This window comes from Manacus vitellinus, unplaced genomic scaffold (genome assembly GCF_001715985.3).
Source record: "Manacus vitellinus isolate BGI_N305 unplaced genomic scaffold, ASM171598v3 scaffold_19_pilon, whole genome shotgun sequence".
Taxonomy (NCBI): Eukaryota; Metazoa; Chordata; class Aves; order Passeriformes; family Pipridae; genus Manacus; species Manacus vitellinus.
Window position 1 is genome coordinate 5,454,981 of NW_021939395.1, and position 17,010 is coordinate 5,471,990.

The following is a 17,010-nucleotide window of genomic DNA, read 5'->3' on the forward strand; positions in this document are numbered from 1 at the left end:
TGAGTGTCGGTGTGGGACGCGCGAGAGTGCAGTGAGGGTTGGTGTGGAGCCGGTGAGTGTCGGTGTGGGACCTGTGAGAGCTCTGTGAGGGTTGGTGTGGAGCCGGTGAGTGTCGGTGGGACCCATGAGAGCCCAGTGAGGGTTGGTGTGGAGCCGGGGAGTGCCGGTGAGAGCCCCGGTCGGTGCCCGTGGGCCCGGCGGCTGGCCGGGCTCGGCTGCCCGGGCTGTTCGGGGCCGCTCAGCTCCGGCCTCTCCTGCCTCACGCCCCGACGTGCAGCATCAGTCCGGGAGCAAGATTTCTGCCTTTCCTGCTAAAAGAAGTCCTCCCCAGCGACGTGAAAATACCCCGAGTGCTCTTGGTTCTCTTTCAGACCTTCAAGCCTCTGTAGCGTTCATTTCTGACTGGTTTAAATTTCGTTCGAGGCATGTGACTTCTTTCGGTGTTCACGGCTGAAAAGCTGAAACCTTCCGTCGCAGAGCAAACTTTTTAGTTGATTTAAAGCAAGAAATTACTCTTGAACACGACAGGCTGTTTCTGCTTGCTGGGTTTTGTGCTGTGGCAGTCAAAAAGCATGTTTTCTGTTTTGTGTAGTTGGTGAGTTCTGGTTTGTTTGGTTTAGTTTATCTGTATTTTTTCAGATGTACGTTTATTAAGAGCATAAATAAGGACATTGCACAGAAACCTCCATTTTTATTGGTACTATAGAAAGCAGTAAATTCAGTATTAAATATGTGTAGATGTTAAATGTTTTGAAGTTACCCTATATATTGACTTGTCACAATAGACATTAAGCAAAACTGTGCATATTTAAAGAATACCTTGGCTCTATGGCACAGCACCTGTTCTGGGCAGTGTTGTGCTCACTGCTTGCTAGTGGGCATACATTTGTTTATCATTAGCCAGATTTGAAGGACAAGGTATGTCACGGTACAGGAATAGTGTGACAGAAAGCCAGAAACTCCTTCCTGCTGTAGTTTTCTTTTTAACGTTAATTTGTGGTTTAGGTGGTTAAAAAAAGTTAGGCTGTAGAGTTATTAACAAAGCTGGTAATGAGCCTTAACACAGGAACTTCTGGCACTGCATGTGACTTCATTGTGTGGCAGATGTCACAGGAGATGTTACAGAGCTGTTTTCAATAAAACGCAGAATTTTCCCTTTTTGCACTTTTATTTATCGTTCTGTGATTGGTCAGAAGGAAACTTGAAAAAGATGCACTTGCTGAAGAGAGAGACTTATAGCATCATTGAGGCTGAGCAAACTCAGGTGCTAATGTATTCCTGTAGGTAGAGTTACAGTGTTAACTAACAGTACTTAATTTAAAGTGCGAGACTGATTTAATGAGATGTAACTGTAAATCTCTAAAACTGTAAATGTTGTATGTGTTCTTTTAAAGGAGACAACATACTAGTTTCTCTAAGACCTTGAACTGGTTAGAAATAAGCTTTGTTTCGTGGTCTCTTCCTTCTGCCTTGACCAAGTTACATAGCAACTTTCATATGAGAATCATTCCTGAATGTATTTGGGAAAAGAAACAAATAGCAGTGTTCTTTGGGAAGGCTTGAGAGAGGAAATGCTTGACTGTGTGCAGCAAGATGTCCAAATATGTATGGGGAACATAAGCATGGTTAAAGGTCTGCATAAGACTGATTTTAAAACATTTCAAAACCAGATCTTATAGGTTTAGAAGAAAATGTTCTCAATTCCAATTACTTGATGCCAAGCCTCCTGACACAAGGTAAAACATAAAAAGAACTAGTACTGTTTGTTTCCTTTCTCCAGAATGTTTTAATAGAACTGTTCTGGGGTTTTGCTTCCTTTCTGAAGTTTTATAAAAGTAGTATCAATTGAAATTTTCTGGCAGTGTTAACAATGTTTTCCTACCTGTTCCCTTCCTGTCAGGGGCCAGCTACAGCACAAAAGTCAAAAGTTGTTGGAAAGTTGAAGGAATGACCACACTGTTTTCCTCCCATCTCACTGAAGCAGGTGTATCTATATTTTATACAACTGAAATGACTTATTAAATCTGGAGGCTTCTGAGCAAAAGAACAAAAAGGTAAGTGTCTTTAAGTAGACTGCATTACACCTTTGTATAAGATGAGGTGTGTGTTTTTCAACAAAATCTAATTAATGTGCAACATCTTGGCTGTGTTGTTGCATGTAGTGAGTGGAAAGGCTGTGTGCCAGAAACTGGGATGAGACTGGACCCCTCAATGTGTAACATACACAGGCAGGTGTGGGAAGTATCAAACTCTCTCTGCCTGTTGGTTGAAAGAGAGCACACCCAGAAGTGTGGTGCTGCCCCATGAATGACTTCATCAGGGTAGTCCCAGTCTCCCCTTTCTTAGGCATGGAAGCAAACAGTGGTTTGTGGGTGACTTCATCATAGTCTATAGGGTCACAGTCTATTTAGTCTACTCTTTTAAGCACAGACCAGCTCAGAATGGTACTTTCTCTGTGGCATTATGTGTATTCATGTAGTGGAAGAAGGAAGTAAACAGCAGATGACAGAGGATGAGTCTGATGCATTGGTTGTATATGTTCTCAAAGGAAAGTTGGAGAAGGGTCTGAGAAGGGGATGCAATTTGAACTGTTAGTGTCATTCTAGTACTGTTAGTATCTGTGTAACAGATACAATTTCCATTTCTCTTGCGGAATCATCAGTTAAATCTTTAGCAGTAGAACTACAGTGGCCTAAGGGGATATCTTTCAAGAAGAATGAGCAGAGAACAACTGAAAGCTTTCTTAATAGAAAACTTGGAAGCTGTGTTTGCTATCCCATAGGCTTTCCTGTCAACTGCATCAGCTTCTGACAATGTGGGAGGTATGCATTCCCTGCAGGGGATGCAGAGCAGTGAAAATAGACTGGGTGGGTTTAGAAAGCCACAGATCAGCCTTCAGGCAGAGGTTTCCTACAGATGTAATGTTGATTCTAGAGGTAATCTGACAAATGGTTCCTTAAAAAACCCACTTATTTCTGTCATGGCACCTAATCTAGGTAGGTTTAACTGTAAGAGAGAAAACCACTGCTTTCTTTGATCCACTCACAAGACTGAACTTTCATTTAAGAACTCAGCTACCAGATTGAATATTAAGAAGCAGTCTGGGAAAAAAGAATCGTGGCAAGAGAAAGGTAATACACATAAAACAAATACAAGATTAGCAATAGGTGAGTACAAGTGGACAGAAATAATTGTTACCATAAATTGCAAGAAATAGACCTCCAAAAATTGCTGGAAAACAGGCCTTAGCAAATAATTATATGTATTACCACTGAAACAGGTGCTGCTTTTCTTTGTAATGGTGATATAAAGCGTGAAAATTATCTAACGGATCAGAGTCCATCAGCAGATAAGTTATTTAGTGTCCATGATGCCATGTGTCTTACTGTATCATCTGTCTTTGTGAGAGGACTTTTAACTCTCTTACAAGAAAGCTTGCCAGGATAAAAGCTAGGGATATCACCCTAAGCTATATTTTCAAGATAATTTGAAAGGAGGAAGCAGTTGGGTTGATAATTAGAAAAAAGTAACATTACAAACCTTTATGGTAGGTCTTGTTGGAAGTTGTGATTTACTTTGAAAATAGGGTGGGAGTTAAATTCCATGAGAAGTTAAGAGAGTAAAACAAAAACCTTCAAATGGAGGCAGGAGAAATATCAATCAAGGCAGAGCTGAGGACTTTTTTTACTCCCTCCAGCTATTATTTATTCAATACCTGGCTCCAACGTACAAGCTACAAGAATTTTTCTTAAGGAAGGTGTACACAGAAGTGCATGAGGATCTGGTGGTACTGAGATTTTTTTTTGGGCCAAACTTTCTGCCAAGCTGTTGCTGCTTGGTGCCATTTGTAGAATTCCATTGTTAGGATACTGCTTTTTGTTAGTGTGAGGACTTCCTGCTAATATCTTCAGAACTCCCTGGTATAGTGAGCCTGTGAAATAGGAGTGGGCAGGCAACTGGTGCACTTCTAATTTGTTTGGTGAATTAACAGTCACTTGGCTGTTGTGAACTGTTGTTTGTTTGCATTTGTTAGTGTTGAATCCTTTGGGGACAATGACTTGCCCTGTCAAATGCAGGGCACATTAGGGAACAAGAGAATGCTTTTTCTGGGAGATGGAGCGTTTCTGGCTCTTCACAAACAAATTCAGCAGTCCCTGTTCAGTTGTACAGCTGCTCTTCACAGTCTAGTAGAGAATTGGCTACATGAGGGATTCTGGAGTGCATCTTTCTTAGGGACAGGAAGCCCAGTGTACTTCTGTTGCCTTATTTTTGTTTCTGAGTATAGTTCTTCTGTGCTAAAATATAACTGGTTAAATGAGCTCGAAAGAGATGTATTTATATCTATGGACTTGGTTAGTTGGTTGTGGCACTTTGGTCTCTCTGTGTTTTATTTTGGTTGATTGGTGCTGTTTGGTTAGGGACAGCTGATGTCTGGAAAACTGCCTTCATAGCTGTAGTTTTTTATTGAGACTTGGTTTTGTATCCCTGTACTCATGCACAGTATTACTAGTGTAATACTATTTTTCTTCTAATTGAAATAATTGCTTATTTGGTCTAGCTGTGAAAATAACTTCATTTCTGTCTAGATTGGCAGATGCCTTGGAGATCTTCATTGATTAACCCCATGCACTGATCGCTTTTGGGTGTCATATAATTGTCCAGTTGTAATTTTTGAAAGTGCTTCATTTATTTTCTGAATTACTGTGACAGCAAATGAAAGGACATAGTAAGTTTTGTAACTATTTAGGAGAGGCCTGGGAGATGCACAGACTTTATTCATTCTTGCACAAACCATTACCTGGAGCAGGATTGTGAGAACTTTGTGTGCTGTGGTTATGAATCTGTGACAGAAATCTAAATGATTCTAGAAGATGTTCTGTTGAACTTTTTGTTGTTCGTTTTTTTGCATAAATCTGACTCTTATAAAAGCAAATAATTCTTATGCTTATCTAGATGCCTGTATATTTTATAAATATATAAACACACAAAAATTTCAACTATAATAATATGAATCACGAATGTTTCTGCATCATATTTACCTCTCAGTATATTCTGTAAATGTCTTCAATGTATGGTATTTTGCAATTTAATTTCCTCAATCTTTCCACATTAACATACTGAACATTATAGACTATACAGTGTGAAAAACTTCCATTTTTCATTGAGCGTTGTCAAAATTGCTGTTGCTCCAAATGATTGATATAGGTACGAATTTGAAAGTGATTTTCTTTGAAGTTTTAATCCAGTGATGGAAGGTAAAATATTAAATATCTGGAAAGGGGTGCTCACAATTTACTTGATGCAGTTTACTTGAGTGCAGATGTTTGTGGTAGTAATCCTTTGGCAGATGCAGATTATGTTGTTCGGTTGCAAACTACTTTATACATGTAAAGATTTTAGGTTGATAGAAACATGGCTCAGGCAATAGTTAAAATTTTTTTCCTGTGACTCTGGTGTGAAGATGAAGCCTTAAAAGGCTGAGCAAAATGTCAAATGAGCTTTAATTTATTCTTAGGTCATAAACAATGAGAACTGGTTTCACCAGATTGTTGTCAATCGTAACATGTCGTAATAAGAGTCTTGGTGGTCTTTCCAGGTTGCACTGCACACATTCTCTAACCTGTTGGCAGTGAAGAACCTTAAAGGAGCTGGTTGTTTCAAATGTCTCAACCTTCAAAAGCTTGTTTGTGTGTTTTAAAGCTTATTTAGGTTTTTTGCGTGAACGTATGCTTGTGTCTGTTGGCATTTATTCACAAAAAGCAAGTAGGATCCAAAGAATTGTCTTCTTAAAATCTGGCCCTCAGTGCCTACCCTTTCAAACATTGTGCCTCCATTCCCATGAATCCTAGGAAGCACAAGTATAAATATCATCTTTAATGAACACAGAGATCCCAAGCAGTTTAATTGTTATTGTAAGATCATTGGAGCCCACGTTTCTCGATAGTGTTACTATATTAAGTTCTGGTAATTTTAACAAAGCTCTGTTTATTAGTTCAAGTTAAATCCAGTAAAATTGCTTTGTCTCCTTGCTATTCTAGATTCAGGGAAGAATGTTCAACTGTTTGTAACTGCAGAATCTCGTAAACAAAGTTGTCTGATTTGTTTTAAATTTGCAGAGTAATTGTACTTCTGTTCAGCTGCTGACAAGCGTGAGCTTTATATGGTTTTCAATTTCTGTGCAAGTGTAGAAGTACATATGGGTGATATTGGGAAATAAAACGTGTTTGCAGTGGAAAACTACTTGCAAGATTTTTTTCCTTGTGTGGAAGGACTGCTGCTGCTCTGTGATAATGAGAAAGTTGTAGCTATTTTAAGGCTATGGTGGACTATGTTTTTTAAGTTGTTCATGGCAATATTACTTTGAGAGGCTGCCAGAAGCTGCTTCTACAATTTGACAGAAAAAGAAATAATATTATAAAGGGAAATATTTCATGTTCATTTTACATCTTTCTGGAAACTTATTTTCTCTTGACATAGAGGAGTCCACTTCCTTAAGGGTTTGTCCTTGTTTGATGGGTGCTTTTGATGAGAACTTAGTCTTGTCTGTTGTCTGAAGGTCACACAAGCATAATGTAATCCAGGTTGAAAGGGACTTCAGGAGGCCTTGTTCAAGCCCTTGCTCAAAGGAGGATCAGACCCAGTTGGTCAAAGCTCTATTCAGCAGTGTCTTAGAAACCTCAGAGGACGGAGACTACAACCTCCTTGCACCCTGTTTTCTCTGCCTGACTTTTGCCTTATGGTGCAAAAGGAGGAGTTAGTGTTACTTGGCCATAGTTTACTTCTGGAAATGTGGGTGGTTATAAATCTGCTTATTAGTATTTGGGGGTTTTAGGTGTGATTGGATTTCAAAGTAAAATTTTTGCAGCATTAGAAGAATCCTTCCACTTACATACTGATGAAATAACCTGCATTAATTTTAGTGAAAATGTTTGGATTTAAAAAATACCCTGACAGATAATACCTTATCTTCATTACATATTTATTCAACTTGATTAGCTCTGAATAACTCAAATTTGCATCATTAAAGTGTTGAAAATGAAACAGAGTAGTTGGTTGTAGTTCTATAATGAAGTGTTCTATAGAAATTGAAGTCAGATAGTGAATTCATTCTCACTGTAAAGTATGTTGAAAGAAATGAGTCTCTTGAAGAGTTGGGGCAATTTTACTCAAAGTAAACTTGCATACACAGAAACACAAATTGCTGCAAGAGCTACACACACCTTGTTTGCTTGAAGTGGCCTGGTGGGATGGCAGCATGGAGGGGAGCTCTGACCTCTGTGATGTCAGGTTCCTCAAAGAGAAATTTTTCTGAGAACCTGAAAGGGTCTGTGCCTGTTTCTTTCAAATTTTCTACATCTCAGTGTAAATTGTAATCAGTGTTCTGGATTATTTCCGAATCTCAACTCACCTCATTTAATTCTACAGTTCAGCCAAAGCTCAGTGAGTGTGCAGTAGGGGGAGGAAATAATACAGAAAGCAAAGGAGGAAACGGAAAGGCTTTTGAAACACTTGGTGCTGTTCCCTGTGTGAGCAGCAGGAGTAACTCGCGATTGGAAGGGATAAGGAACGTCCAGACGAGCTTTTGTTCTGCAGAGCTTCGGCAGTGCTTTGGCTCCGAGGTGAGTGTCCAGGAGCCTGGGTGGGCTTGTGTGACCTCTGCTGAGGTCCTTCCCGTGGCTTCGCTGGGGGAGTAGCTGTAGTTGCAAAATGAACAGCCAGCTCGGGTGTGCCAGTACCTGCTGCAGTCAGAATTTCCATTTTGCTGTGCAGATCTATTCAGGGTTGTCACACCTTCTAAAAGTCACTTTTCTAGGGCTTGTTTGTGCACTCTTGTCTCTCGTGGTTAGTGCAACCTTAATTTAAATTTATGTGAGCTCCAGTTAAAACCACTTAGTCTCTGCTGACATAGAAAAACTGCTGTGCTGCTGTGCCTCTGTCTGTCTCACCTGGCACTTCTCACTTAAAATACAAATAAAAACCACTTCATGTGGAAAAATTTTTAAAACAGGATTCTAAGTAAGTATATGCCTTTTACCTTTATAGAACCTTTAATTTCTATCAATTAGGGGAAGTCATCTGAACAAATATTGGATGTTCATAAGTTAGCATAGTAATATAGCAAAAGTTAAATCTACCTTAAGTTTTGTGGTATTTAAGATACTGCAAGGAAGGAAAAACTGTGAAAGTATCTTTCCTTTAAATTTTATTGTTGAAACATTAGACTCCAGTGTTGCAGTAGTATTTCTGTAAAGGGCAGATTGAAAGGGCAGTGATTTAATTTTGATTTCTAATAGCTTTTCATTTAAACTGTTCACATTGCACTAACATTAGTTCGGGACCACTGTTTCAGTGTTTGGAGAAAACTGAGATAGCTGGAGACCCAGAAGGGACACACAGGCTCTGTGGCATTCAAAAGTGTTTTTCTTCATTTTTTAAACTAAATGTGTGTTCCTTTGTTAAATATTTTTTTGTGGAGGGATCTGATTTTTTTACTGATAAGCTGTATCACTGAATATTACAAGTCTAAACACAGCGTCAAGTTTCCTGTGTTCTTTATGAGATATGGAAGGCTTGGGCAGCAAACCTGTAGAACTTCAGGTTGTGGTTTCCCACTTTAATCCTGCACAGACACATTCCTGTGCTGTTATAGTACTGTCAAAGCACTTTGCCTCTTGCAGTCAGGTCTGTCACTGTCACTTGTGTAGGACTGTTGCAGTGTCACTGTCAGCCCACTGCTACACAGGAGCATGGGCTGACTTGTCAAGGTGCAGAGAGATCTGGGCAAACTTTCTGGTGTTGAGAGGGGAGAAAAAGTGCTTATTTAAGACTACAATGTTACATTTATGGAATAGGAACAAAGATTGTGTAGTCTGTAGTGCCTTTCCCCCTCCCAAACAAACAGAACCCCTTCAAGATTGCTGTGGGATGTCAGATCAGTTGATGAAGGATGTGTGACGAGTGAAAGGGAAGTATGAGTGTATTCCCAGTGTTACTTCTGGAGACCCCTTGTGCACTGTTGGGAAATTAAGGTGTTCATCCTGTGTCGTGAGATTCTGTCTTTTATTAATACCATTTAAAAAATAAATAAAATCCTTTTCCTTCAAGTATGTGAAAGTTGTTCAGACCAGAAGGCTGGACACTCCCTCTTCTGGTGTGCTAACTGAAGCTCCAGTTAGGAAATGGGGGATTGTTTTTAAGTGGAGAAGTACTGTGGAACTCCTGCTGGGGTTTTTTTGTTGTTGTTGTTTTTTAAACTTGAAACACTTAAGTGTATGGACATGCTTGTGACTTCAAGAGCTGTGCAATAATACTCCAGGTAGGTTGCATTTCATAATATGTGTTTCCAGTCACTTGAAACAAGTACTCTAATGTCTGTTGACTGAACTAATAATAGTATTCCAACAACTGAATTCCAGTCTAGAGCTTGAGTCAGAATATTTCTTATAATAAGAACCAATTGCAAAGCTAGTAATGAATTTGTTAGATTTAGATGCTTTTAAAGAGTGACCCTCAATTATGAGGCATTGTGTAGTGTTTTTAATTACCAGTAACTTGCAAAACATTCTTGTAAGTTCTTGATGTCTACCTGTAGACCTCCAAAATCTAAAAATTTCTCCTGTAAATAGTATGTAGTCCAGGAGGAAGTTTAAGTCTCCAATTTGTGCTTACTTGTCAGATACCTGGTATGGCCTCATCGTCAACACCTAAATATAATTCAAACTCCTTGGAGAGTTCAGGTAAAAGGGTGAGTGTAACTTTCTTCATATTTTTATTTTTTTTACATCAGAGTTCTGAGAGATCGTTGTCTTGCATATTTGGTTAGAAAAATGAGTATATATATGAACTCTTGAATGTATCTACTTATTTTTATTGCTAAAATTCTAATGCAGTTAACTGAGTTGATTTAAATATCTTTTGGAACGGGTGGGTGAAGTATTTGCTGTCACAGCTAATGAGAGCCTCCTTCAAATCAGTTCTAATGTACTTTTATCCTCGAAACTTTTTGGCCCTTTTTGCCCTAGAAAGATTCTGTATTGCAATTGCAAAGTTAAACCTTGTTATGTTTGTTTGGCTCAGTTTTAAAATGTTCATCTGCAGTGAAAAATACATTAAGACAATCTAAATGTCATCCCCCTCTGCTTTTTGATGCTGTGCAGCTGAAGAAAATGTAACCTGGGTGCAAGAAAACAGAACCTACTGAACGTGGGAAAGTCACAAAAGAGTAGATTGTGTGTGATAGTTGTGAGTACATTGCTTTAGTAATTTCAGTTGATTTGGTCTTCCAAGTCTGGTCTACTTAGAAAATTAAATGCACAAAATCTGCAGAGAACTTACAGTATAGAAATTTAATTCCAATTTAATGCAAATATAATTGACTGTTCTTTTAGGAGAAAGACTAAAACATGCTTATGTTTCAGATCCGTTCAACCTTTAAATGTTTAATAGCTGCAGTATAAGATAGTGGTATGTTCCTGTTTTGGTTCAGTCTGTCAGTTCCTACTGTGGCAAAACCTGTTCTTTCCCATGCAGGAATTACTTTTAAGGATTTTTTTTAATCTGAAACCTGAAGAAATTGTAAATAAAATATGGTGTGCTGTTGTGCCTCTCTTCTCTAGACTCTAAAAGATGGAACTAACTGGGAGCAAAATGAAGAAATACCTCGTCTACCAGGAGAGACCAGAGTTACAGGTATAAGCTCTAGAGCTGCCTGATGCCGTGTGTTCAGCACTCTGGCAAATACATGTATCTTACTGGATTGTTTTGTAGTTTGGCCTGCTTTGGGCTGGGGGCCAAAGTAAGTCATGCTGAAATGTCCTGAATTTTTCCAAGTAATTGTGAGAGGGACTTTTTATCACATATCACAAATGACTTTTTCAACCTTTAACATCTTGATTTCCACCCATAGCAGATCCTCTGATAGAAGGAAATTGCAAGCCAAGTTGTGTCATAACTGTATTTACAGACTGAGTTGTGCATATCTAGTGATGAGAGCTCCTCCAAGCTTTCCAAAGTCAGAATTCCACATGCCACCCACCATGTAGTGATACCTTGTACAGTAGTGTGGAACCTGAGCCCAAACTGTGACTTCCCTAAGTACTGTCTTGTGTGTCCTTGACACAATAGGACAGGAACAGGGCTACTCTGCCCTTGTTGGCCTGTACATACAGTGATGTTGTAGCATAAGGGAGATTAAAGTATTTTGTTCAGTTTTCTTACTTGATGGAGGATCTTCCTGAAGTGGACTTTTTGTTGAGGTCTGTCTTTTATTTGTGGAGCTTCTCCTCCCCCCGACGAGGATTCGTTAGGTAGGTTTGTAAACAAGATTGGCTGAGGTGAAAGCAAAGTGGTGATTCAGAGGAAGCAGTTTTGTTTTTAATGAGGAAGGCATGAGGGAGAGGGTGTGGGACTAAGATGGATGTATGATATGATCCTTATAAAAACTGTCTGTGCTTCAGGGCATGACACTGGAAGGAGGGTGCTTGTTGTGGAAGACAGATAAGTAGCTTGGGCTAAAGAAATGAGTGGATTTGATTCCTCAAATTGAAACGTAATGTTTCTCTTCAGCATGCTGAATTCCCTAAACACCTCACAATTTGAACTACTACTTGAAAGCAGAATTGTTTACAGAAAGATGTAATGGCATCAACAGTGTATTTCTTCTGGGATAGTGAATAGAGTGGTACAGTAATAGCAGGACTCACTGTTTTGTGTCCCACCCTCTCCCATGTACTGCTGAGAAAGAGAACACAGATGTAAGCAGGGAAGGCTACTGAAATCTGTGCACTTAATTTGGACAAGTTTACTATATGAGTCGTTCATATTTTTTTAATAATTCTAGTGGATAAAACTCAAATTTATTACTTTTTAAATTCATTCATCTCTGAGTGGCTCTTATGAGTACAGCTCTCTTTTTATTTTACTGCTACTTAACTGATGCTGTCTTTAGGTCTCATTTTGTCTTCTCACAATCTTTAAGAAGTGCTGCATTTCTTACAGACAAGGATGTTATTTATATGTGTCCATTTAATGGCCCGGTTAAAGGAAGAGTGTACATCACAAACTACAGGCTGTACCTAAGAAGTGTGGAAAATGTGAGTAATATGCCACAATTACTTCCATGGGATGGGTTGGCTTGAAGTCCCTTCCGTTCACCCCCACTGCCTTTGATTTATTTTGTGGCCAGTTAATTTGTTTTAGTTTTGGCACACATACGCTTGTGGAATTGCATGGGAGGCTTTTTGCTTGAAATGGTCCATAATGTTTGTGGTAACCACATCTTAAATGTGTAATGGCTAAACAGTAATTGCCTTTGTGCCACTGAGAAATCTGTATAAAAACAGAAGTTCTTGAATGTTAAATGTGTTGTAAAAGGGTAATTTTTACCTGGTAAAATTGGTTTAGTCACACTGAACTGATACCTTTATGTTTTGCCTGTTGGACCTTTCTTCATAGCTGTTCCCTATATAGGGCAATCAATAGAATATAACAGAAGGCATCTTTTAGGATGTTGCCACCTATTTTCTCTGTATCCTGTATTAGGCATGAAATATTTCTGTTGCATGTTAAATTGGATGGTGCTCAAGGCTGTAGGGTGACAGTACAGACTTCATAATATGTTGGGAGGGAAGACTCAGAGGCAGAAACATGCTTTTGCTTCCTGTATGAATTTCATATCTGCTTTCTATTCTGGAATGCATAAGAACATTTTGCTTGAGTCTTCTTTTCAGATTAATCTTTTCCTTACTCAAAACTTTCCTTGCAGGATCCAGTTGTGGTATTGAACGTTCCATTGGGCGTAATTTCAAGGATTGAAAAAATGGGAGGAGCTTCCAGCAGGGGAGAAAACTCTTATGGATTAGATATAACCTGTAAAGTAAGACTTTCCAGTAATTAAATAGGAAACGAAATCTAGAGGTTCCTTTTCTAATTGCCTACCTATTTATAGGAAGGAAAAAGTACATGTTCCTTACAGCTGAATTTAAAAAGAGCTTTTTGGAACTGGACAGGGAAATACCTTTTGTATAAAGGGCTGTGTAACTGTCCTCTCTGCATGCAAGGAGGTTTGGTCTTGCTTTTTGAACCACTAATTGACAAGAGCTTTTGCACACTAGTCTTGCTTTAGGACACTGTTCCTGCATTGCTTCATTATTTCCTTTGTTCTAGGAATTTTTAAAATAATTCTGTTATCTCTGAAAAACACCTCAAATAGGGCCTTTGTAAGCTGTAAAGCCAGCGAGAAGTTTGTCTAACAACCATTTCTATTTTGTTAGTTTCACAAAAAATTGTTGCCATAAAAAAATATGGTCATAGGGGAGTTCCCAGTGGTTAATTCAGGGTCCTTTATTGGACTCATTAATCGAGTGTGTTTGCACATTTGATTCTTAGCAGTTAATGTGCAGAGAGCTTATTTTTGACACTAGTGGTGACAAAATAACCAGAGATGTATTCTACACAGAATATTGACAAATTTTCATTTTGAAAACATAGCATAATTCCCATCCTACAAACATTCAATAGCTTGGGAGGCTTTTTAATGAATCAGATACGGCCCTTTCTGATGGCTTCATGCCCAAGTGGCGTTTGCACCACACAGAGTGTGGTACTGCTTTATTTGTACAGTTCTTAAGCTCTATTCTGTTTTATGGGATAAGAAATAAAACTGAACGTTCACAAGGGTTTGAGGTGTGTTGCAAGCAGATTCTAAATCATGTTTAGTGTATAATATAGCATTTGTACAGAGAGAAGCATCTTTCTGCTTTGGTTCACCTAAAAGATAATGGCTTTGTTTTAGGATATGAGGAATTTACGGTTTGCATTAAAACAAGAAGGGCACAGCAGAAGAGATATATTCGAAGTCCTCACAAAATATGCTTTTCCCCAGTCTCATAACTTGGTAAGTTACATCATTTATACTACTGAGTTGTCTCTTAATGCAGAGTTCTTGCCAATTAACTTTAACTGTTTGACCTACTAATGGCTACATTACAGCTGCTTAAAAAGAATAACCATAGAATCTGCTATCAGCATAAACTAAAAAAAATTAATGCTTCCATTTTGTATATTTACAACAGTTCTATCTATATATTTTGTAAAATTATGGATGCTATATGCTGTACTTCAGGTAAACTGCTGAGCACCTCTGCTCCACACAGATTTCATTGCTTAGAAACTGCAAGTTATCCTCTCTAATTAGGGAATATAATAGTACATGCCTTACTTTATTTCTTGAAAATGTTAAACTATCAGACAATCTCCAAAGCAATGATAAATGTGGATCACCAAGAGTTTTACTTCAGGACAAAAAGACATGGTAAGACAACACCTGTTTTATTGAAGAAACTTATGAAAAATATAACAGGCAGCTAATCCAGTAATGAATTTACACAGATTTATTTCAGGTTAAAAGAGCTATGGAAGTCTTATGGAAGGAATTGAGTGACAATAATGCAAGCTAACCATTATCTTCTATTTCTTTGACAAAATCTGTGTATTGTACTTGGTGTGAATAATTTGACATCTCTTTAGTAAATGCTGTATTTTGTCCTTTGTAATACTTAGTTTACACTTTATTGGTGTACCTTTATTTAGGATAGTTGTATAAGAGCTCCATTCACAAAATATTGGAGGGTTCTGCTCTGAATTTTTAAGAACTGTGTTCTGAGAATTGTTTGAGTATATGAGGCTGCAGCAAGAATCTTATTTCCTTTTACGAAGATACATGTGAGTCAGTGGGCTAGACCCTGTAAACATTTAATTCTTTAAAACTTCTTTGCAGAAATTTTGTGTTCTGTGTGCAAACTGTGAAATGAAAGCATGAGGAAAATATCTTGCAATGGAGAATGATTGAATGCATGACAGGATATATGAACTTAGAAAGTATGATGGAAAAGAGGAAGCTATATGTAGAAATATCATTAGGTCCTGGCTTCTGTTTCAAGTAGGACTGTAGATTGAGTTATCCAAGCCAGTTCTGGAATATTTCCTGTGAGGCAGATTCTGCCATGTCTCTGGGCAGTCTCATCCACATGCTCATGGTGAAGAATTTTTTTCCTTACATTGAGGAGTTGTGGACTTGCATGTAGTGAAAATGGATAAATCAAGTTGTAACTGACTTAGGACTGAGTGCCTTGTGGAATTATTTTTTTAATGGTGTCCAATCCAACTCTAGGGCTTGAATAATATATTGATGAAATGTGGACTTGTATTAGGTTTTGTCACCCAAAACGACCCGATGATCATCTCTAGTGATGGCAGTGACTAATGTGGGGAGTAGTCCACTTCCTGCTTTATTTGCTGGACCTTTTGAACCAAGTAAAGCTCATCCTTATATTGCCTGCATGAGTGTAACTTGCCAGTAAAAGTTGCACTCAATAACAAAAGTCTTGGTCGAGGCAGTAGCAATTTTGCCTTTGGATTCAGTAAGACACCGAAGTTGGGAAGATAGTGACAGTGTGGAGCATGGCTGTACTTTGTCTCAGCTATGTCTGAAGCAGGGTATACCCATTAGAAATTATGATTACTTTGGAGTGAAATAAAGTGTTCCTGTGTGACATCTGAAGTTGCACCTGTGTTTATTTTCTAATGGCACAGTGTGGATGAGCCCTTAACTTTACCGTGAGGTAAGCAAGGGTGTGATTCTTTTGGCATTCATTCACTCTGTTTTGACAAGCAGTTTAAATTGATCCTGCCAAAAGTGGGCATTTCTGCCTGCTTTTCATCCCTGCTGTGGTTTTTCTTGCATGAATTTGAGGCTACATGATAAGCCAGATAGGGAACTGAAAGGAACTAAAGTTAAACAAAAAGATAAAAATAAAAGCTTTACGCTAAGTTATTTCCTGTCTTATTAGACCAATGTGAGAGTGGGGTCAGGGCATCTATGGGTGGATGTGAATGAAGAGAAATGATGGCACTGCCCTTCTCAGTGGCTGGTTTAGAACAAGGTTTCACTGTCTGAATGTGGCAGTGTATCTGAATGGGCTGTGCAGTGCCTGCCTTTCCCTTTGGGTGTACTCTAACACTCTGGCCACGTAGCCAGCTCAGTCAGGGAGATGTTCTGTAAAGAATGTGTTGTGGCTCCACATGATAGCTGGATGAAGATGGTGACCCTCTGCTACTCAAATGCTGAGCTCTTGCTTTTCTCTGGTCTCCTTCTCTCTGCTTTCCAGCCATGTGGTTCATTATTCCTCTAATACCAAACCAGTATTTGTATAATCACTAAGTAAGCCAATGTAGCTCAGTTATCCAGCACAAAATATTCTGTATTCTGGTTAGTCTTGTGCCACTTTTAATAAGTTGAGGAGACCTGTTGTGAAATCATTATGCATTGGAAACAGTGCAAGAGAGGGCATGTGAGTGGAACAGGGAGCAGGCAGGAGAGAAAAGAGGGGATTGTTCTGTTTTTAGTAATGTTAAATGTTAGTTTTGCTCAGACCTCCTTGTGGAACTGCATCCTTGATCTTCAGCTTTTTCAGCAGCACTGATGGTTGTACAGCAAAGGTCTAAAGCTTTATTGTCCTGATTTTTATCTGTATTTTTATATTTTATGTCAGATTTCTGTGTGATTGATCTTCAGCTGTAGTGGAACCATATCCTTAGAGCTGATCCTAAACAGGAACTTGCAGAGATGCCTCTGTTTTCTTCACGCTGTACCATTCTCAGACAAATGGATGGTAAATACAGGCCAAAAGATGGAGTGGAGTGTACTTACTGTTTTCAGGATTGGTCTCCATCACCATCCCAACAGCACTTTGAGAGCCTGTGATAAAGCACAAGTCTGTTCACAACTGTTCCTCAGTGCCTCAGCATTGTCCTTTGTGCTTACTTCCAGCAGCTAATTCTTGTTTGTCTCCAGTTTGAGTACAGGTTGGGTTCAGGTCAACTTGAATCAGTAACATTAAGTAAAATCTGATAGCTCATCTGACTGACAGCTTAGTTGGTAGGGAACAAACAGCTGCTGTTCCTAATCCTCTGTTGCATTTGCAAACTTGAACTAATTGAAAGAAAACTGTT

General features: G+C 38.7%; 1 protein-coding gene across 4 annotated transcripts in view; it reads left to right on the forward strand.

The window, feature by feature from the left end:
• The first annotated feature begins 157 nt into the window (after positions 1-157).
• MTM1 (myotubularin 1) overlaps positions 158-17,010 on the forward strand; it is a 37,654-nt gene continuing 20,801 nt past the window's right edge. For 2 of the 4 annotated variants that reach the window (XM_018070744.2, XM_029959093.1), the window contains exons 1-7: positions 159-595; positions 1,901-2,054; positions 9,677-9,745; positions 10,617-10,689; positions 11,998-12,092; positions 12,764-12,874; positions 13,793-13,894. In XM_018070744.2, the coding sequence (XP_017926233.1) occupies positions 9,686-9,745; positions 10,617-10,689; positions 11,998-12,092; positions 12,764-12,874; positions 13,793-13,894 (441 nt within the window). In that variant the 5' untranslated portion in view covers positions 159-595; positions 1,901-2,054; positions 9,677-9,685. Of the gene's footprint in view, positions 596-1,900; positions 2,055-7,425; positions 7,620-9,676; positions 9,746-10,616; positions 10,690-11,997; positions 12,093-12,763; positions 12,875-13,792; positions 13,895-17,010 lie in introns of all 4 variants that reach the window. The other 2 variants (XM_029959091.1, XM_029959092.1) reach the window with 2 other exon arrangements.